Source organism: Alosa alosa, chromosome 8 (assembly GCF_017589495.1).
Source record: "Alosa alosa isolate M-15738 ecotype Scorff River chromosome 8, AALO_Geno_1.1, whole genome shotgun sequence".
Lineage (NCBI taxonomy): Eukaryota > Metazoa > Chordata > Actinopteri > Clupeiformes > Clupeidae > Alosa > Alosa alosa.
This window is the reverse complement of record NC_063196.1, coordinates 249361-272984: the sequence shown is the minus strand read 5'-3', so window position 1 is coordinate 272984 and position 23624 is coordinate 249361. Positions and strand designations below refer to the sequence as shown.

The following is a 23624-nucleotide window of genomic DNA, read 5'->3' as shown; positions in this document are numbered from 1 at the left end:
CCTATGATTTCATTGCTGAGTTTGCGGCAAAGCAAGAAAAAATTTTTTTCCTGAGTCAGGATATGGCGAAGTCAGTGTCATTTATTTGTCCAATGTTAGCCTATAGATACAGACCAGTACATCTTATCAATAGTTTGAATGTCGTGTGTGTTTCTGCTCATTGACAAATACCGTTCAGCACAATGATTCATGCCCAATTAATTCCCCCTGTTAAAGTGTTTAAAGTGCCTTTGTTACACTATTTGGTTTCGTGATGTAGCCTATGATAAACACCATATGGCCAAATATGTGACTCAGCTAATGGTATAGGCTATACAATTGAATTTCCCCTCTTAAAGGCAAGCTGGTGTAGCTTATTAGACTAGGCTACTATTAAAATACACCCGACGGTAGCCTTGGCTATGTGTAAAAGTAAGCTAACGATGATTTCATGTACGTAAGTGAAAAGGGCCTTGCATCTGTCAAGTTCGCACAGGGCCTCGCATCCCCTTGCGACGGCCCTGCAGCTCCTCCTAAGACAGCGAGGAAAAAGTTAAAATACGCGATAAACCCGGGAAAAGTTGAGTCGTAGCATGCAAGCTCCCAAATTGACCCAGTAGCCTAAGGCATCAATAAATTGTTGGGACTGGGGAGGGTCATGCGTTTTTTTCTCAATCACTTTGGAGGGTCATAGAAAAAATTCTTGCTGGCGAGGGAGGGTCACGTCTTTTTTGACTAACGCTCCCAAAACTCCTCCGGTAGCCCCTTAATTAAATAAATAATTGATTAATAGCCTAGGCCTACACCAGCAATTGTTGAACATTGACCTGTACAGGACATTGACAGTAGCCCAGCCTAACAAGCAAATGTTGCAAAATACATCAAAAGACGCAATTAATCAGAAATAAATAATGTAATCTGCATCGCTTTATTTAACAAACTGCAAGCAACAAGAGCATTGAGTTCGCTGTAAGGCCAAACCCAAGAAATCTGTTAAGGCAGTCGATAGGCTATATAACGAGCTGTGTGCCTGGAAAGACGATAGATGACGGCTCTGGTCATCCCATACCCTCCCCCCACTTCCTGTAGCCTACCATTATGAAGGCCTGTAGCCTAAAACGACTCGTTGCCGTTTTGTGACATTAAGCTTTTTCACGTTAAGCCCCCCTCCCCCATCCCCTTCTTTCACAAGCAGTGGGGGAGCGCCGGGCACAAAGTAAACACTTTTGGTAGACAAAGGAGGGTTTTTCAGCGCTTCTGTTGTTTGGCCACAATCCGTTGCAACCAGGCCAGGACAGATATTTTAGAGGAGATGCGGTGCAGCTCAGATGTCTTCTTAATTTTTTTTTTATTCTTCAGTAAAAGGTGCAGAACATTATTAAACTTTGACTAACATTTCGATGTGTCAATGTTTTTGACTAATGAACATCTAAAACGTTAGTCAAAGTTTAATAATGTTCTGCACCTTTACTAAAGAATAAAGAAAATTAAGAAGACATCTGAGCTGCACCGCTCTCCTCCTTCTTCCTTCCACTTTTTGGCTTTGGCTAAATATTTCTAAAATCATTTGAGTTTCACTAGTCACATGTTTTAACAAGCAACACTTGTTATTGAACTAATAACAGACGTGTGTCGAAAATTGACTTTATTTTCCATAATGGAGAAATAACATATGCAGAGTCTAACCAAGGTCAATCTTGCCAAAAAGCCCTCAAACCTGAAAAACACATGAGGCAAAAGTGCAAAACATCACAAAACTAACTAAACAAACACGCCATATTTTTTTGTATTTCAATCATTGTAGCCTACATTTGTAAACAGCGTAACAGTCGCTTTTACTCCCCGGATGCGCTCATTATAAAGAATGTTTAACGTGTCCCAAAACAGCTATCAATTAATCACCAAACGCCTTATAAACAAGTATTGCCAGGAGCAACACCTTGCAAAAAAATGATAACAATAGGCCTAGGCCTTTATATGGCTCTGCTCCTGCCTAGATTCGAGCTCAGAACTACCTGAAAGTAACAGACCTGTTCTGGAAATACGTGCATTAACCCACTTTCGACCGGTCAGACAATGCTATTTGCTTCGAGTAGGCCTATTGGGTAGGGACTGTAGCCTACACTGGTTGCTGTGGCACAGTCTTGAGTGACCGAATTCGCTTTTCTTTGTCATATGAATGCTGTCATTTTGTTAACATTACTGTTAAGGAGATGCTGTAGGCAAAGTCTATATTTCAACCTCGTTAGTGTAGTAAAAAAATCAGAACTATTCACAAGGTTTCTGGGCAGCATATTTATGTTCTGTTAGCAAGTTTAACTTCTCATGACTACCGACAAAGTAGCCTACTGCCAGCTGACGAAGCTCTCATTTTAAAACATTACTGAGAGACAGACACTGTACAATCAAGAAATCTTGCCACTGAATCCAAAACTATGTTTAACATTATGTACAAGGCTTAGGCTACAGTGGACTAGCATGTTGCAGGGGCTGCTAAAACACAGAGAAACGACTGAAAACTCGGCCAATCACAGCCCTTGCTGTCGAATCGCCCGCCTGGTTCGACCGTGGAACTCCACAGCGGACTATGCTGCCCCCAAGCGGCTGCAGTTGTACTTACATTTCACCATTCACCATGATCGTGAATGAAGTGTCAATTTTTAACTGGGACCCACTGTACTGAAGAATAAAAGAGTCAGCCCTTCGGATGATCAGTTTTAGACAGAACTTAGTTAGAATCTTAATTTTCACACAGCATAAAAACAGAGGTCTAACAGCATAACTAAGTTTCACAGATGTTACAGCACAGGTATGATTCAAAGGTATGGATGGTTGATAAATATGATTCACAGGTTCCAACAATATAGTTCTCAGAATGTCTCAGTGTAGATCTCAGAAACGTCTCAGTATGGTTAAATGGTATGTGCACAGATATGTTGAGATGTGGTCACATGGTAGAGTAGAGTACAAAAGGTAGAGTACAATACAATTGTTGCACCATCAAGCTACTGGTATTTAAATACTAGCCTATAATAATAAATTACAAACAAAGCAGAATTCTGTGTTTTATTGTTTTCAGTTTAAGGATAGTTGATAGCTAATCATCTTGCACCAACTGCTATAAAAACAGCTTGCTAGGTCTGTCAGACACATTTTTTCCTACAAATTACAATGTACAACTGGAAAGCTCGATTCACGTGCCAGGCTACACTTTAATTTATAGGCCAGAACAATGCAGAAATGAGTAGGCCAAGCAAACATACTATTGTAGCCTATGTATAGAACACAAACGTTATAGCGCAACTTCTGTACAATACTTCATATAGTCCATTTCCTAACAGTAGCCTATTCATTGCTTTCATAAGGTCCCTCTCCACAGTATTAATCAAGCACCATGCATTCATTATCTAGGTGCTTGATTGTATACAACTGTGGAAAGGGACCTGATGAAACCCATCAAAAACGAACTATGATCGCATACCGTGATAGTGTTTACTAAGGCTACATAAGAATCAACAGCGTAGAATGAAAACGTAGCCTGGTCTATTTACACAAACAAGCGGTGTACAATGTTTGGTAAATAAAAACAGGAGCATATGTTAGCTTTAACTAAAATGTGAACGGTAGAAGCTACAGTAGGCCTATAACGTTACGACCATCAACAATGAGTATTCATGCCATGAATGAAACCATGATGGGTTTCATCAGGTCTCTACACACAGTCTAATCAAGCACCAGTCTGCATTCATAATCTATTCTAGGTGCTTGATTCTATCCACCTGTGGAAAGTGACCTAATGTTAAATAGAACCAGAGTTTACGTTTACGTTCTAGTTAAAACGCTGCTGCCTAATGAAATGTAATGTTAGTGCTTAGCTGGGAGCCAACGTTACGTTACGTTTGACTGTCGTTAGCTATCAAACCCTAGCTAACCGGTCACTGTAAAGTCGACGACATTAACGTTGATTAACAGTGGGTTTCCTTACATAATAAATATCAACGTAATAAGGTGCTAACGTTAACTATTTCACTAACATTAACGTTAACGTTTTCTAACGTTACCCACTGTCTGTGGGTTTCTGTGACCCACTGTCATACATGCTAACGTTATAGCCAGAGAATGTCTAATAGGAAACATAACGTTTGACGACATGAATGACTCAATACCAAAAACCAAAACACTTACCTTGTCTGTAATTAGAGAAATGTGCCTCTGAAGGAGAGTTTACGAGCAAGTAAAGTATCACGGCAGGCGAAAACGTCCAAAACGTTCAGAATATTCACAGCTCCAGTGGGAGAAAGATTGTGGTGATTGCTTTCAGCTGCCGGTCACGTCATAATGCTAAAAGTTGCCGCCACAGCGGTCAATGTTAACTCTATGGGAATTTCTTGCTCTTTTATCTTAAATATCTCAAAAAGTATAAAGTTCACAAATATGAAAAATACATAGAATGATTGTCCGTTACAAGAGCTTTGTAGGAGTCTTTGAATGAGGTCAGACGGTTTAGCGGTTTCAGTTATAAGAAGAACAGTGATAATAGTCCATTGCATTTACATGCAATGCAATAAGAAGAAGAAGAAGCCAGGAGATTTCAAGATAGTGGATTCCATCCATTATAATAATAATAACTAGAAAAGCATTTCCTGAAGGAAATACAGTGCATGAAAATGCAAAAAATATGATGTAATGGTCATACAGAGTAAAAACAAACTATATTGGTTGCTAGGTAGATGAGGTTTAATATAGTTGGAATGACTGAACAGTTAAATAGATGGATAGTTTATATAGTTAAATGATTTGCTTGGTAGATAAGGTTTAATATAGTTGGAATGATTGAACGGTTAAATAGGTGGATAATTTAAATGGTTAAATTATTTAGGTAGATAATTGACAATAACTGACAGTTGGAATGGCTCTAATGTTTGCTAGCAGATAATAATGTTAGCCAAGTTACTTAACTTAGTTAACTTAGCTAATGTTTTCATTTTTAGTAGTTATGCTAACTAGCATGTTAGCAATGCTAACATGTTAACTATGTTAACCATGTGACTTAGCTAAACTAGCTAATCATTTTTAGTAGGCATGCTAACTATGCTAACTAGCATGCTAACATGTTAAGTATGCTTACCATGTGACTTAGCTAACTTAGCTAATCATACCTAGCTAATTATGCTAACTATGCTAACTAGCATGTTAACTATGCTAACCATGTTACTTAGCTAACTTAACTAATCATTTTTAGCAGTTTTGCTAAAAATGCTAACTAGCATGTTAGCATGCTAACTATGCTAACCATATTACTTAGCTAACTTAGCTAATCATTTTTAGCAGTTATGCTAACTATGCTAACTAGCATGTTTACTTAGCTAATCATTAGCAGTTTTGCTAAAAATTTTAACTAACCTGTTAGCATGCTAACTATGCTAACCATGTTACTTAGCTAACTTAGCTAATCATTTTTAGCAGTTTTGTTAAAAATGCTAACAATGTTAGCAATGCTAACATGCTAACTATGCTAACTAGTTACAGTGGGTAGGAGTCATAGTTGATGACAAGTAACAATTACAATGGCTAAACAGTTAAAAAGTTCAGTAGTTTAAAGGGTTAAATTGTTTAACAGTGAAATATTGTAGTGAGGACTTTTATTGCATTGCATGTAAATGCAATGGACTATTATCGCTGTTCTTCTTCTTATTATTATTATTATTCTTCCGACCAACTTTGACGTTCAAAGGCTCTAAAACCACTGAACCGTTTTACGTCATTCAAACACTCCTACAAAGGTCTTGTAACGGAGATTTGTCCAATGTATTTTTCACATTTGGGAACTTTATACTTTTTGAGATATTTACGATAAAAGAGCAATAAATTCCCATTGACTTAACATTGACCGCCGTGGCGGCAACTTTTAGCATTATGACGTGACCTCCAGCTGAAAGCAATCAACAGTTGAACGTGAGCTACCGCTGGCCCTGTGAATCTTCTGAACGTCTTCGCCTGCTGTGCCTTGGTCACTTTATTTGCTCATAAAACTCTTCTTCAGAGGCACATTTCTCTAATTACAGACAAGGTAAGTGTTCCGGTTTTTGGTATTTGAGTCATTTATGTCGTCAAACATTATGTAATGTAAGCGTGTATGAAATGATGGGTCACAATAACTAAACTAACGCTATAACGTTAGGTAACGTTAACGTTAGTGAAATAGTTGACGTTAGCACCTTGCTACGTTGATATGTATTATGTAAGGAAACCCACTGTTAATCAACGTTAATATGTCGTCAACTTTACAGTGACCGATTAGCTGTAGGTTTCGATAGCTAACAAAAACGTAATGCACTAACGTTACATTTGTTCATTAGGCCTACCTACCAGGAGCGTTTTAACTAGAACGTTAACGTAAACCAGAGAAGTAGGCCTACAGATACTAGGCTCTGGTTCTATTCAACATCAGGTCACTTTCCCTAGAATAGATTATGAATGCAGACTTGCAGGTGCTTGATTATAGCCTAGGGCGGCTGTGTGAAGGGACCTGATGAAACCAATCATGGGTTTCATTCATGGCATGAATAACGTTAGCTAACGTTACTTGTTGATGGTCATAACGTTATAGCTTCTACCATTCACATTTTAGTTAAAGTTAACAAATATATGCTCCTGTTTTTATTTTAACAAATGTTTAACGTTGTACACCGCTTGTTTGTGTATCAAATAGGCCAGGCTCGTTTCATTCTACACTCCTGATTCTTACGTAGCCTACAATAAGTAAACACTATCACGTATACTATAGTTCGTCTATTGATGGGTTTCATCAGGTCCCTTTCAACAGACATTCAAGCACCTAGATTATGAATGCATTGGTGCTTTATTAATACTCCTGTGGAAAGGGACCGTATGAAAGCCATGAATAGGCTACTGCTAGGAAATGGACAATACGACTAAAGTCTTGTTAAAACACACAACAGAAGTTGAGCTATAATGTTTGTGTTGTCAACATAGGCTACATAACATAAATGCAATTCCAGGGAATTACCATTGCATGTAAATGCAAAAAAGCTGCTGTGTATAACATTATATTACTTACAGTATGATTATTGAGATTACATAGTCTTACAGTATTCTTGAAAACCACTTACTTGGTTAGATGTTAGCTTAGAGTATATGACAGTCAGTAAAAATAAATTGTCAATTCAATATTGATCAACATTCTTTGTTTTAATACAGCAGAATGATACTCAGAATACACTAATGAACACTTACCAATGTAAGCTTGAAGTAAAAATCACAGTTTTGTATACAGAACTTGATAATGCCAATCATATTATCCTAAGACGGATCTATTTATCAGTGGTAAATCTGAACTGGCAGCAACAGCTAGAGGCCTCAGTTAATGGTATTAGGTCAAATTTGATGGTGATATATATACACTGAAGAATAAAAGAGTCAGAGCTTCAGATGATCAGTTTTAGACAGAACTTAGGTTAGAATCTTATTTTTCACACAGCACAGCTCAGGTCTAAAAAGAGAGATCTAACAGCACAGCTATGTTTGCTACAGCACAGGTATGATTCAGAGGTATGAATGATTCACAAGTATACAAGTTACAATGTCTCAGTGTAGATCTCGGATAAGTCTCAGTATGGTTAAATGGTATGTGCACAGATATGTTGAGATATGGTCACATGTTTGTAAGAATGTATGTTAGTAGGTATGTTGCTAGCAACATTGTCAGAGATTGGTTGACAGGTGTGCACACAGACAGGCACACACGTAATGTCATACACGGTCATCACCACTGGTCTGGTCTGGAACCTAAAAGACAAAAGCAAACAAGTTTAACAGTTATACTAAAACAATACAAGGAATGTCTGCAATTGTACAATTGTTCAATACAACTCATTTATTTAAGTGAAGTTGTTACATCACATTAGGCTGACACACTTTTAACCTAACGACTAACATCGTAAACAGTTTAAGCTTTAAACAATTCTCTCAACAATTCTAGGACAATAAAAATAGGTAGAGTATAATCCAATTGTTGTACCATCAAGCTACTGGTAGTTAAGCTTAAATACTAGCCTATAGTATTAATTTGCAAAAACAAAGCAGAATTCTGTGTTTTATTGTTTTCAGTTTAAGGATAGTTGATAGCTAATCATATTTTTTTACATATAAAACGTTAACAGCTTAGAAAACTTTGCAGGCAATGGGTTTGTTGTTGCTGTTGATAATCATATGAGTAAGGACGGATCATTCTGATACTAAGTATCTTGATAACCAACTACTATAACTTGAACAGCTTACTAGGTCTGTCAGCCACATTTTTTCCTACAGATTACAATGTACTACAACTGGAAAGCTTGATTCTCGGGCCAGGCTACACTTTAATTTATAGACCAGAACAATACAGAAATGAGTAGGCCAAGTAAACATTGTAGCAGTAGCCTAGGCTTTCATAAGGTCCACAGGAGTATTAATAAAGCACCAATACATTCATAATCTAGATGCTTGATTGTATACACCTGTGGAAAGGGACCTGATGCTAACCATGTGACTTAGCTAACCTAGCTAATCATTTTTAACAGTTATGCTAACTAGCATGTTAGCAATGCTAACATGTTAACTATGTTAACCATGTGACTTAGCTAACCTAGCTAATCATTTTTAGCAGTTATGCTAACTATGCTAACTAGCATGCTAACACGCTAACTATGCTAACATGTTACTTTGCTAACAATGTTAGCAATGCTAACATGCTAGCTATGCTAACCATGCTAACTAGCTACAGTGGGTAAGAGTCATAGTTGATGACAAGTAACAGTTACAATGGCTGAACAGTTAAAAAGTTCAGTAGTTTAAAGGGTTAAATTGTTTAACAGTGAAATATTGTAGTGAGGACTTTTATTTTGAAATAGTTTTTGGCAGAGGAAGCAGTTGAACAGAATGTGTAGTCTTAATAGGGCCAGTTTGTATGCTTAAAGCCTGAGACTGGCAGTTGATCCAGGTGGCCTGAACACCTGCCATAGGATTCTAATTGCTTAAGTGCTCTATTGTGATGTCATCAACCCATGTTAAGTCTATGGGGAAATTTTGAGTAGTTTTTAATTAATAGTTTAAAAAGTATAAAAGTTACAAAGATGAAAAATACAAAGCCCCTATGTCCTAAGTAAGACCTACGCAACGCAGTTTGAATGAAGTTTCTACGTTAAACGGTTGAAGCTGCATTAAATGCGTTAGAAGAAGAAAGAAGAAGAAAAAGCCTTGGAATAACAGTACAGTGCATTTTCATGCACTGTAATAAAAACAGATAAGAAGAACAGTGATAATAGTCCATTGCATTTACATGCAATGCAATAAGATGATGACTAGGAAGAACAGTACAGTGCATTTTCATGCACTGTAATAAAATTCCTTGGAATAACAGTACAGTGCATTTTCATGCACTGTAATTATTAGCCAGAAAGCAAAATACCTCAATGTCGTCATGTAGTTGAATAGTACAAGCTGATTAGTATGCTGAAATATGAAGGAGTGAGATTCCAGTCAAAAACACCATCATGTTCATCAGATCAGATTTTAGCAGTGTTTCCCCTACAATGTATTCATCAGTGGCGCAGCGCTGCTCCTGGAATTCAAGCGCCACTGCAAAAAAGGTTGCCTAATTAAAAAAAAAAATTGACGCAAGTAAACTTCAGGAACAGCTGCCGTTCGTTCAGGTTTCATGTCAACAAATAATAGTAGGCTAACGTTGAAGGCGCAGTCAGGGATTCCACAGGAGATCACGCTTGTTTGTGTTTATGTTTAAGTTTATTAGCAGACGCAATTTTGTGGGAAAAAACTTGGCATACCTTATGTTAACCAAGGAACCAAATTAAACACGCCAGCAAGATAGCTCGCCCCTACCTTCAGTAGCCTATTCCCAGATAAATTCCATGCATTGTTTCGTTTTTGTTTGTGATACAGGCAATGCTTTCAAGCCCTGTGTTGCTAACATACCTAGGCTGTGTAACTAAGGTCTAGCTAGCCTATTAGTGGGTTTAATTGAATTTGAGTAATGAGATACGCAAGCATTTACATCTGAGATAGTTTGTAATTCCTGTAGAGCTTATAGATATGATACAAGGCACTTATCTGCTATAATCCAAGATAGATTTTCTTCGAATTTTTGACCATTTATTTTACCAAATGACATGGGAAACATAATTAATTTCATCCACATATCCTTATGCACCATGCACAACAACGCTACTAAGTTAGCTTAAAACCGTGATAATCAAGCCAGCGTTACGGGCCGTCACGGCATTAAAGTAAAGGCACTCAATTCGACTCAGCACAGCACCAATGCAGTGTAATGGCATGAAAGAGAAGTCTATATAGTTTATACAGTGCTGTTCAAAAGTTAAGACACCCATTCTGAAATTGGCTAAAGGGAGGAATAAAAAACATATTTTGTCTTTTGTCTTAATGCCTTAATTAAAAACAAAATAGGACATCAATTATTTTTTAATGTATCATGTATCGTAAATAAATAAATGTTATTATATATAAATGTCTTAACTTATGCACAGCACTGTATATTCTAAATAGTAATAGTTTGTACAGTGGCCTACAGTGTACAGTTGTACAGTGGCTAATACTAATAATGTAAATGAAAAAAGTGAAAGAAAAACATGAATAATCCTGTTCAAGTACTGCAATAATCATGCTTTGTAAATGCTTGTGTTGATGGTTAAGTCATAATTTGTAACTCAATCTGTCAATTTCTTTCACAAAATCCACCAGGAGTCATTTTTTCAATTGTTTCTCTTTTTTTGGGGGGGAAACACTGTTTAGATATTGTGAAACCATGATCAGACTGCTGTCAATTGAAATAAATTCATATTGACTGACTTGCACATCTCAATGTAGTAGGAAACGTCATTCACTGACACTCTGTGCATGCAAATGCAAAATAACACAGAAAATCAAACCTATTCTAAAAACCTCTTTGATGGACAAAGTTGCAGTTCAGACTTGGTGTGTAAATGCGATTGACACAGCGCAACCTAATTATTTTTCTATTGTGCAATCATATTGTGTGAAAATTTACAGTGGCGTATATTATGTCAGTCATGGTGTGCAACCTATTTTATTTTTATTAATTAATTACTCACTTACTTTTTTTTCTGAGATGACCACATTTTTTTAACACTACACTACGCTACATCATTTAACAACCCCACTCTCACTCATGTTATATTGCTTAAACATTGCCTTTGAATAAATTCTTCATGTTTGCAACAGGATGAACCTGAGACTGCAACTCCAAAACTTCCTGCATGTAGCACTCCAGGTAAGTGGTATTTAAGTAGAGGAACCATATAGTGGTTTTCCATTACAAAGGCTACATTTAGTAACTGTTTTGCTAAACAGGTAGGTGCTTCTTTAGCTCTGTAGTGTAACTCAATTCTGAATTAATCTCACTATTTAACATTTTAGAGATGCCACGAAAACCTTGGGAGAGGACAAACACTATGAATGGTAGCAAATCACCAGTCATCGGAAGGTAAACATAACATACTCTCATTATGAATATACAGCGTCCTCCACAATTATTGGCACTACTAGTAAAGATGAGTAAATAGTGCTATAAGAAATCCACCTTTTAATTCATTACAGTGGGCATCGCTTTCAAATGGCCACTTCAGTCGCGCATTACGAGGCGTGAAGCTGCGTGGAGCTTTAGTACCACTTTCAGCCACTGTGCGTCGCTCTGCCACTGTACATCGCTCTGTCAGTAGCGTGACTGCCGCCCCTTCTGAAAAAGCAGGAGGCTACCTTTAAACATTGTTGCCGAGAGGAATCCCAGCCTACGAATTCAATAACAAAATAAATCATGCATAATTAAACATTACCTCGATTAAGGCTACTTGGGTATGGCTTAAGGCTTGACTACACGGTGGTAGTGAAAATCGAAATCCTTGATAGCCTACCGGTGCCACTCCACAAAACGAAAAAATATCTTAATTTGCTGTCTATCTGCCTACGTTATTGTCAGTGTTGGGGGTAACGCAACTACGCTAATCAAAACAGTGTCATGTGTGATAATTGAGACAGTAGAGAAATAACTGTTCAGAATTAGCCTAATAAGCTTCTGCAAAACAATGTTGTTGGCGATTTAATACTATCTAGCGACGTTTTTAACAGGCTAGACAACTATGACCCACGTTAATTTGCCCTACTTCTTGACTGCAATGTATAGTCAATTGACTGCTTGACATGTCATTTTTATTTTTCTGTACAATAAACAAATACATCTGCTTTATGCCACAGAATTATATTCATATTTGGCTGACTTCTGCAGACGCGCCACTTCCCTCCCCATATTCCAAGATTAAGATAGTATGAAGTGCTTTTTGTATAGGCTACTATCATAAAAATTAGTTAAAACGAATAGCTACAGTGGGCAGTGCTTCGACTTGGCCAGCTTCACTCGCGGTCCGCGCGTGGGATCACGCGGTATCACGCGACTTCAATTTTCCCAGTGTGACGCTGCAACAACCCAAACAACCGGTGAGCAGGTGAGCAGGGTGTCTCGTAAAAAGAAATGGAGCATGGAAAACCCTACACAGACTTCACTACAAACTTTAGCAGACTGGTTTAGAAATAATTTAATAGCCAGAAATATGCCTGCCCTGCCCTAATAAAGAAATATTTGGTTAACTCTGCGAGTGAATCCCGTTTGCAGCCGTAGAAGAAGAAACGAGGACAAATGAAACATTCTGGTTTTCTCCGAGTGCAACGATGATAGACAGACATCATTTGGACAAAATATAGAGCATAATAACCTCCGTTGCTCAGCCAAATGCCTTCCTGTTACGTCCTGTTATCACGGAGTTACAGGCGATAAACGATTTTTGATGGTCACAAGTTTACTTCATTAGCGGTTTATTTTTTTGATTATTAAAGAGTGTTTTTCATTTAAAGGTTTGACTTCGTGCTTATTCAGTAGAGCATTTAGTATTCTTCCCAATCCCAGACGTTCACATTGCATGTTTGTTTGTAATGGATGCAACCGCGAGATACGCTTGTCATAGGCGCCGATACCGTGGATGCTCCGTCTCTCGGGCACCCACTGAAAACATCACGTGTGACAGCTTACAGTCCCGGCTAAATTTACTTGAAAAATACACTAATTTTTGCAAACTCCCTTCATTGAACCCTTGAAGACATTGCGGTCTGGTGCGCTATGTAGATTGTTTCTCGTACCATTTAATTTCTCAGAATTTAGGTCTACTAGGCCTACAATAACGTCATCCCCAAATACATCTTTTATTTTTAGTTGATCAACCACAAAGAGTAGCATAGGCCTACTGTGCACAGTGCACTGACGACTGTAGCAGCCCAACGTAACCAGTTGTTGTAGATGAGAGGCAACCCCTTGTTTCAGATAGCCTGGACAACATGCTACCTGGGTGTTGCCTACATTATTAATTAATGGTAGCCTACAATAGTTAATTGATTCGCGTAACATATTAGTTGGCTCAAAGAGTAGGGAATCAGGATGGAGAGAGTCACGCGTGTGTTGCTTTTGCGGGATCGAATCCAGTTTAATGCTAGTTTTCAAAACATATATTTTTTACATGTCTTTACATGAGTGGCTGTAATGTAGCCGAGCGCGCTATGAAAAGCGACTTCAAACCGCCTAAAACAACTTGTATGTGAATGTCTGACAACTGCTGCAGCGCATGCACGCGCAAGGAAACCAGTAGGTGGAGAAACCAGAAGGCACACAACACCGGAACTATTTTAAGGCTATTTTGCATAGGCTACTCAATGGTGCTATTTCACACACATTATAGCGACCCCCACTCACCGGGGTTAGTGGAAGGTGTTAATAGACGATTGGCATAGCCTACAGTGGACTAGGGCTGTCAAAATTGCTCAAAAATGACGTTCGAATATCCCCTCTAAAATAAACACATGTATTGAATATATTGGAATATCTAGGCTATATTATTTGCGCATTATGTCAGTGATGCGCATCATGTCATCTGTTTTTAACTTTTTGTATGGTTATTGCTTGACAGGGGGGATCTCAAGCAGCTTTCAGCCATAAGGCATTTCCTAATTCACCTGACACTGATTTTCAAAATGTTGAAACTATTTCGGCATAGCCTATAAGCAGTTTAATTTAAATGTAATGTTAGTTGTAAACAAACGGGCTACTTGGTGAGGCTTGGCCTCACAGATGCGCTCGTGCCTTAAATGGCAATACAAATCTTCACGATAGGCCTATTAACTGATCGCCCGATTCACGTTGGCTGGGGGGCAGGGGGGGCCATCAGACATTTGTTCCCAAGGGTCTATGAATTGTTAACCCGCCCTGCCCCCCAACTTAATAACTTTCCACCTCTGAGATAGCTGAAAAGAAGTCTAGAGGACTCCTAACTCACTAGACCTACTTACTGTAGGCTGCGCAAACCACAAGCCTGCATTCGAGGCAGGCCTTCTGTTGAAGAATTTTATTATATATATATCCTGCGCTAACAGTAATCCTCCTACCCCCGCTACCACAGCTGTGGATAGTGTGGCATGCTCACGCTTTATGTCTCCTTCTTGCAAACTAGGCCTATAGCCCAACCATTTACGTCTTCAAATAATAACAACTTGCCAGATATGCCTTCATAAATTTGGGCTTCATTCAGCATTTTGTTCTTCCACTGGAAATGACACTTCTACATTTGCTGCCTGCTGCATCCTTTCTGTTTGTATTGTTTAGAAAATGTTTGACGTCTTGAGTTAATGCATTAAACATTGTTTGCTGGTAACCAGCCACAAATAGCCTACAGATTCTTGCGTGCGTTCTCTCCAAAATGTGCCCGTTCTATAGGCTATCCAAGTGCATAATTCTGCGGCATAAAGCAGATGTATTTGTGTATTGTACAGAAAAACCCTACACCTAATAAATAACCTGTCAAGCAGTCAATTGACTACATTGCAGTCAATAAGTAGTGCAAATTATGAAACCAAAACGTGGGTCATAGTTGTCTAAGCCTCTGCTGTGAGGCCAAACCCATGAACAAAGACGATTGATATCTGCAATAGTTTTTTTTTGGCTTAAACAAGCTCACAGCCTAACAAGTCATACTGAAGGGAGAGGCAACTGGCATGTGATCTCCCCACGGGCCAATGGATGTACAAGTTTTCTCCTGTGCCTACGATATTTAATCCAGTGTTTTGTCAAGTTGCAAAATGCTATTCGTTTTAACGAATTTTTATGATAGTATGAAGTACTTTTTGTATAGGGTACTATCTTAATTGCTTTATACTCAATACTTGACCACTGGCTATTGCATCTGTCTATTGAAAGTGAGAATGTGGCATGTGATATACTGTGTAGGCTTCATAAAATAAAATAAACAAATTGCTAATGGCCTACAAGCTTTTCTGGGGGGCGTTTCCCGTACAACTACCTGCATCGTTCAACTAACCAACATGTAAGTTACAACTGTTTCCCAAAACTGTCGTACTTACATAGTACTGTAAGTTTTGACCATGATAGTTTCCAAACTTCAGTAGTCTGGACTAAGGTGGTTAATGACGTTTAGTAGCACGTGAACGGGCACCTGCACATACTTCTGTGGCGCATTGCGTTAAGGCCGGCAGATGACAGCCGCCGTTGCACAGCAGTTACCAGTCCCCTGTCCAAGAGTTCGAATCTGGGTTAAGACGTTGACAACAATATTGACATCGTTGTTTACCTAAGTTTATCTTTTGTGCAGATCATATTATCAAAATCAGAATCATGGGCTTGGTTTTATGTAAACTAACAAGGACCCCCCCCTCCATGAAAATCAAAGGCGACATATTCTCAGCTGACTGGTCAAAAAGTGCGCACCACCTTATTATTATCTGCAAGTGTGTGACTTTTACTTATGTGCACATGGCTGCAAATTGACTTTTAATTTATGTATTTTCTGCCTTGGGCATTTTAAAATATGGATGTATGGTGGTTAGAAGTGTAAATATCAATTAGAAACCTAAATATATTTATAATTATTAATTTGCAAACAAATAACTGGTGTCAGTGACGTCTTTGACATGAAGATCCCTGGAACTATGCTTCTAACATTCTACCACAGGTCGAGAGGTGTAGTTGTAACTACACAACTTTACGATAGTGGTTGCGAACGTTCGTTGCTACTATGGTTTTGGGAAACACTAACGTAGTGGAACGATGCATTGGACTATGTAAGTTCCAAATATGAATGTAATTCTGCGGCATAAAGCAGATGTATTTGTTTATTGTACAGAAAAATAAAAATGACTTGTCAAGCAGTCAATTGACTACATTGCAGTCAAGTAGTAGGGCAAATTAATTTACGAAACCAAAACGTGGGTCATAGTTGTCTAAGCCTCTATTGCGTAGCCTGTTAAAAACGTCGCCAGATAGTATTAAATCGGCAACAACATTGTTTTCTGCAGAAGCCTACCCAAGGCTACAGATTAATTCTGAACAGTTATTTCTCTACTGGCTCAATTATCACACCACTGTTTTGATTTGCGTGAGTGCGTTAACCCCAACACTGACAATAATGTAGACAGCAAATTTCGATTTCGATTTTTCGTTTCCACCGTGTAATCAAGCCTTAAGCCATACCCAAGTAGCCTAAATCGAGGTAATGTTTAATTATGCATGATTTATTTTGTTATTGAATTAAGTAGGCTGGGATTACTCGGCAACAATTATGTTTAATGGTAGATCCTGCTTTTTCAGAAGGGACCGCAGGCAGAGCGATGTACAGTGGTAGAGCGACGCACAGTGGCTGAAAGTGGTACTAAAGCTTCACGCCGCGTAATGCGCGAATGAAGTGGTCATTTGAAAGCGATGCCCACTGTATTTGCAATTTGACAAAACACTGGATCTCATTTTGCGAATGCGAGGACGAGCCTGTTGCATTTAGTTAGATGTCCGAGTCACGCATAATGTTTGAAAACCACTGGCTCCTAATCACAATAATTTAACACACGACAGTTGGATAGCCTACTTCATCATGTCCCCATGCCTACATTTTTGTGAGTAGCATAGAGATCGTTAAAAACAATAAAGTATGGCTCTCCGTTTGGGACATCGAAATCTTTTTAATAGGATAGACTACCGTCGGAGATGCTGACTTGCAAAGGCCTCGGGATAACACGTTATCTCCACTCTCATCAGTCATGCCCCTTGATCAAAGTGGGGAATTAAATAAAAGTTTGAGAACCACTGGCTTAACGAGTTACCTGCTGTCCAGAACACACAGAATCTGTTGCAATATTCTGATGATATCGGCGATAACAGGACGTAACAGGATGGCATTTGGCTGAGCAACGGAGGTTAATATGTTCTATATTTTGTCCAAATGATGTCTGTCTATCATCGTTGCACTCGGAGAAAACCAGAATGTTTCATTTGTCCCGCGTTTCTTGTACGGCTGCAAACGGGATTCACTCGCAGTTAACCAAATATTTCTTTATTAGGGCAGGGCAGGCATATTTCTGGCTATTAAATTATTTCTAAACCAGTCTGCTAAAGTCTGTAGTGAAGTCTGTGTAGGGTTTTCCAGGCTCAATTTCTTTTTATGAGACACCCTGCTCACTTGAGCCATCTACCGGTTGTTTGGGTTGTTGCAGCGTCACTGGAAAAAATACAAATTAAATTCACGTGATCCCGCGCCCGGACCGCGAGTGAAGCTGGCCAAGTCGAAGCACTGCCCACTGTAGATTCATCTTACACTGGAAGAATGGAAATCCATCTTTTACTTAAAGTACATTTATTCAATGCTAAACAAAAATCCTTATTAAAAAATAATTGTTTAAGAAAGGGGATTCCTTTCAGAACTCTCAACACCATTTGGATTTGATGAGGCTTTTGCATCAAAATTCACACCCATTTTTCTGTGAATTGCTCATAGTGCTTGTCATGCATATATCACATACGTATCATGTGAAAGTGTACCCTGACGTTGTCATACTCAAATTCTAGTCAGAATATGAGTCTGATACTGCTCCATTGTGACATAATTATGGGGCGTGTTTCAACCGATACAGGGGGGGCACTCAATTCGATAGACCTAACCAATCAGAGCAACGAAATGGATAGAAACTGTCTCTGTATCTGCTGGTACAGGTCCTCGTAGGAACTCACGACTGCACAGTTTGCATAGGCCTACCGCTTGTCCTTCTCCATAATTTGATCTATCCAAAACCCAAAGTGCTTCCACATCGAACTCGTCAAGTTATTAGGGCTTATCCTTGTACAGTGAACTGGTTAAAATCGATTCCCTATTTTAGTTTTCGAAACTTGTGTTGGTTGGTCCAATCGATTGTGCAATAGATTTTCGAACGTAAAGTGACAGCCCTAATAATGACCTGCACACACCAAAAGACCTCAGTCTTCTCAGCAAGTGGAGACGACTTTGGCCCTTCTCAGAGGTGGAAAGTAACGAAATACATTTACTCACGTTACTGTATTGAGTAGTTTTTCTGTGTATTTTGTATTTTTTAAGTAGTTTATAAAATCGGTATTTTAAATTTTACTTGATTACATTTTGAGTGAAGTATTGTACTTCGCTACATAAAAAATCCCATCCGTTACTTGAGTAAAAAAAAAACGAAAACAGAAAGGGAGAGAAAAGAAATCACGCCCTAACCCACTAGCCTAGTGATAATGATCAGCATGTAGCCTACAACAGGACATGAATCAAGCTGGCGCCATGCTGTCTTTCTGAAAGGGATGGAGATGGAGCTGGATCACGAGATGCATCAGATTACATGTGTAGCCTAACCTATGAAAGTGTATTTTCCGCTATTTCAATGGGTTGTCTCAGTTCGTTTTAGCACTAATGATAGCTGAGATATTCAAGCAAACACCATGGGATTTCGTGTTTTGACGTTTGTGCTCACGTTTCTTTGGAAAGAAGTTTATTAGCAGTTGTTTCCCCTCATTTTGATGTCTCTCTTTTTAGTAACCTGACTTGGCTTTCTTGGAGAAAACATTGCACCAGCAGCACAACAATTAGCGGTCCACTACTAGCGATGCTCAACTAAATAAACAAAAGATAGACTACCTTATGAATCGTGCAGGCGGACTAAACCATTTAGCTCTTTAGCCAGGGAGAGTGACCTTAGACAGTTTTCACTATGTTTTGTATACAAAATCCAGTCAGTCAAACTTTAAATTTCGTCTGACATTCATTTTGACATTTAATTTGGAAGTTAAAATATTCAGGTAAAATAAATATATGTTGGACATATATATATATATATTTTTTTTTTTTTCAGTAATTAGCTTAAATTTCCAGTGAGTCTATTCGAAATTTTCACCACACATTATATTAACACACGTATAAAAAATCCAAACATAAGAGTTATGTGTATTAAAGTGGAATGACACAGGAAAAAGTATTGAGCGTGCCTACTATTTCTTCAATACTTTGTGGAAAAGCCTTTGTTTGTAAAGACAGCTTCAAGACATTTCCTGTATGACAAAACATATTAGTCACAGTATCAGGTGTGATTTTGGCCCATTGTTCTAAACAGATTCCTGGGGTCCCTCTTGTGAATCCTGATCTTTAGTTACTTCCAGAACTGTTTAATTTAATTTAATTTAATTTAATTTAATTTAATTTAATTTAATTTAATTGGCTGCCTTCAAGTCTTTCTGGAGCTTACTCGAAAGTGGTCCTTGGCTTTTGGAATTGACTATCCTTCTGACTCCCTGGTCAGAAATATTGCGAGGAGATCCTGCATGGCAGTGATGTTTCTTCCACTTGCAGATAATGGCTCCCATGCTGCTTACTGAAGATTCTGAAGTTTTGAAATGCATCTGTAACCAGTTTCATTGATATGTTTTGCAACAATAAGGTTGCAAAGGTCTTGGGAGAGCTTTTTGCTTTTATCCATCATGAAATGTTTCTTGTGTGACACCTTGGTAATGAAAAACCTTTTTATAGCCCATCAATATACTAACTAAGCTTATATTAATTTGCACAGATAGAAAGGATAACTACTCTCTAACTACTTACAGATTCCAGCTCGTTCCTTCCCTTTCCTTGCCTTAGTGCTTTTTCTTAGCTTGTTCAATACTTTTTCCCTGTGTTATTCCACTTCATTACACATGACTATTTATGGAGTTGTTTGGATTTTTTATGTGTGGATTACCTGAGTTATTACTAATGCCTGGTGAAAATGTTGTACCCCCCGTTCCACTTTTCATGGGCCCTCTCCTCCATTGGGGCCCTATACTCCCCCCCCCAGTTTGACACCCTTTAATCTGCTGAACCTTCTGCTTGTTTCCAAATATAAAAAAACAACTCAACATTGGCCTGCCTGCTCAGTTGGATTACTGTTCACTGCAAAGCGACGCAAGGATGAGTGCAACTAACTTCAACTACTGCTCAAACTTAAAGGAGAACTCCGGTGATTTTTCACATAGATCTCCATTTCTCAACGTCACCGAGTACTGTCGGTATGAACAAAACTGAAACAATCGGTTTTACCTAGCTCGAGTTGCTGCAGCTACAGCGCTACACACTGGGAGCATGAACATGGCTGCCTTAGCTGCTGGCTGCAGCAACTCGAGCTAGGACCAAAGTCCTTTTCAGGCAAGAACCTCCACTCGGCGGCCATATTGCAACACTTTTTGGGCACTTATCGTGCATCTATTTCGGCAGAAATGCGTGTGCGTAAGGCTTCACGACACCAATCTTGCTCCAGCAGCGAGATCACAACAGATGATTGGCACGATGTCTTCACAGCACACCACATGATTGGCTCAATGTATTTTACAACACACCACATGATTGGCTCAATGTATTCACATGTCAACGTTTTGCCGCGGAAGGGTTGTGATCAGGCTTGGAATTTCACCATTCTGGGGGCAAGGCCACTTGGCCTTCAGTTGGGCATATTTGGTGGGGGGCACAAAGGCCACATGTCAGGGCACCAAGGCCAAAGTTAACTATACAGTAGTAGGCTATAAAAATGATCAAAGTTTAGCCTATTCACTGCAGTAGACCTGCATCACTGTATGAAACATTACAAAAACATGAAATGAAAACATGACATATTACATAGAGCTGTAAATCATCTGAATATCTAGGCTATATATAACATTTATTTTATATTTGGCCTGTTATGAAATCATGTATTGAACAATTTAATCACAGCTCAGCTTTAAGAAACTCAAATAGCCTAGATGCATGCTTAGCATTTTGTGATCATTAAGGCTACTTTCACAAATTCTTAGTCAGCTGTACTCTGATTTACCAATATCTAGGCGATATTTAACATTTATTTTGTATTTGGCCCGTTATGAAATCATGTGGAACAATTTAAACACATTGTAAAACTTAAAGCCCAAATTTGGAGACATCCATGTATGTCGAACTTTACTGCAAATTCAAAACTGGATTACTCTGGAACGGCTAACTGTACAGGGGACTGCTTTACACCTTTGTGTTCGGTAAGGTCTCCTGTTTATTCTGATATATGGTTTGTCATGTGTTAAAAGAAGAGTTAAGTAAAGTATTCCACGAGATGAATGGGTAGGGAGTAGTAGAATGTATGATTAAATTTAATTATATTAATTACTTTTCTCGCGAACCGTTCAACACCGCAATTATCGGCTAACATCGTTTAAAAAGCTGAGAAAAAGCTCTTTCATGTGATACTTGTGATGTCTGTGTGATGAATAGGCTACTTATGAGTAGTTCAACTGAGAATGGGTGAATTTGGGCGCTTAATTTCTTTCTTGCGCTGTCACTTTCTCCACTGCGTAAAAGACTAAATAAATTTGCGCTGTGAATGCTAAGATTATTTTGACAGGCCACAGGCTAAATAAAATTGCTATTTGTAGGACGCAAAGCAGAATATTGAAAGAAGGGGCCACCAAGGCCACCGTGGCCTGTAAACCTCTGATTTTCAAAGGGGCCTCACGGTGAAATTCCTACCCTGGTTGTGATATTTGTAGACAACTGACTAACCCCATGCATTACTATGGAGGATTTTTTGAGTGCTGTATCTCCTCATTAGAAAGTCTCTGGTAAAACTGGTTGTTCTGGTACCCCCAAAAAAAAAAAAAAAAAAAAAAAACTAAGTAACTTTTACTTAAAGTACATTTTAAATGAACTACTTTTTACTTTTACTTAAGTACATTTTCAGATCGGTATTTTAACTTGTACTTGAGTAATGTTTCATCAAGGTATTGGTACTTTTACTTGAGTACAATATTTTCGTACTTTTTCCACCTCTGGCCCTTCTTGTACAGGGCATCAGAAAATTTCTGGAGATGGCAGCTATCTGTGTCGTGTTGAAAGTCTGAGGTATACAGGGAAAAGAGAAAAGGGGGAGAGCACTGTGCCTTGTGGGGCCCCCGTGCTATAGACCACCACATCTGACTCACAGCCACGTAGCCTCACGTACTGTGGTCTGTTGGTGAGGTAGTTGATGATCCAAGCAACAAGATGACAGTTGCCTCCAGCTCCTTCTAGCCTCCCCCTTAGTAGTGCCGGTTGTATTGTATTGAATGCACTGGAAAAGTCAAAGAACATGACTCTAACGGTACCCTCCAGGTGAGAGAGAGAACGGTGGAGGAGGAAAGCTATTGCATCCGCCACACAGACCCCTGGCACAGGGGGTCCAGCTCGCTGCCCACCAGGAAACGGAGGTAATTCAGGACAATCCTCTCCATGCTCTTCATCAGGTGTGATGTCAAAGCCACTGGCCTGAAGTGATTGGGCTCTCTGGGCTGTGCTATCTTTGGGACAGGAACCACACAGGAAGTCTTTCACAAGATTGGGACTCTCCCCAGACTGAGGCTGGTGTTAAAGATGTGCAGAAAGACCCCACAGAGTTCATCCGCATAGTCCCTGAGCACTCTGGGGCTGATCCCATCAGGACCTGTGGCCTTCCTCACCTTTGTCCTCCTGAATACATCCCTCACCTGTTCTTCAGTTATGAGGAAGCTAGGGAAAGAGGGTGATGTACTGATACTCCCACAGGCAGGGGAGGCATTCCCTGAGTGAGTGGGGAAGGGCTGGTAAGTGCTGCAGAGTACAGAAGTTGAAGATGGACAGGGGGGGAGTGATGGGTAACCTCCGAGTGGTGCATGCTGGTAGTACATGCTGGTGTCACAGATTGGCCTGGGCTCTGGTGGGTGGGGTCATGAGTGGTAACGGGGGCATCCGTATCAAATCGGTTAAAAAATAGATTTAAATGGTTTGCCCTCTCCCTATCACCGGATTCAGGTCCATTACCTCCTACTTTACCATGTCCTGAGATAATTTTTAAACCCCTCCAGACCTCTCTGGCATTGTTATTCTGAAGGCGCTGCTCCAATTTCTTCCTGTAGGTGTCCTTCCCCCTTTTTATTTCCCTCTTCACATCCTTTTGCACTCGACTCAACTCCTCTTTATTCCCAGATCTAAAAACCCTCTTTTTCTGATGAAGCAGTCCTTTCAGTTCAGGAGTCACCCAGGGTTTATTATTTGGAAAACAACGTACCCTTTTAACAGGTACAGTGTTATTCACACAGAAATGTATGTAATCTTTGACACAAGTTGTTATGCTATCCAAATCCTCCCCATGAGGACTATACAGAAACTCCCAAGCTGTACTATCAAAAC

General features: G+C 39.1%; 1 protein-coding gene across 6 annotated transcripts in view; it reads left to right on the top strand.

Annotated features, from left to right (window-relative positions):
- enah (ENAH actin regulator) overlaps positions 1-23624 on the top strand; it is a 237346-nt gene that overhangs the window by 188467 nt on the left and 25255 nt on the right. For all 6 annotated transcript variants that reach the window (XM_048249978.1, XM_048249976.1, XM_048249977.1 and 3 more), the window contains 2 exons: positions 11260-11308; positions 11455-11521. In XM_048249978.1, the coding sequence (XP_048105935.1) occupies positions 11260-11308; positions 11455-11521 (116 nt within the window). The remainder of the gene's footprint in view (positions 1-11259; positions 11309-11454; positions 11522-23624) is intronic.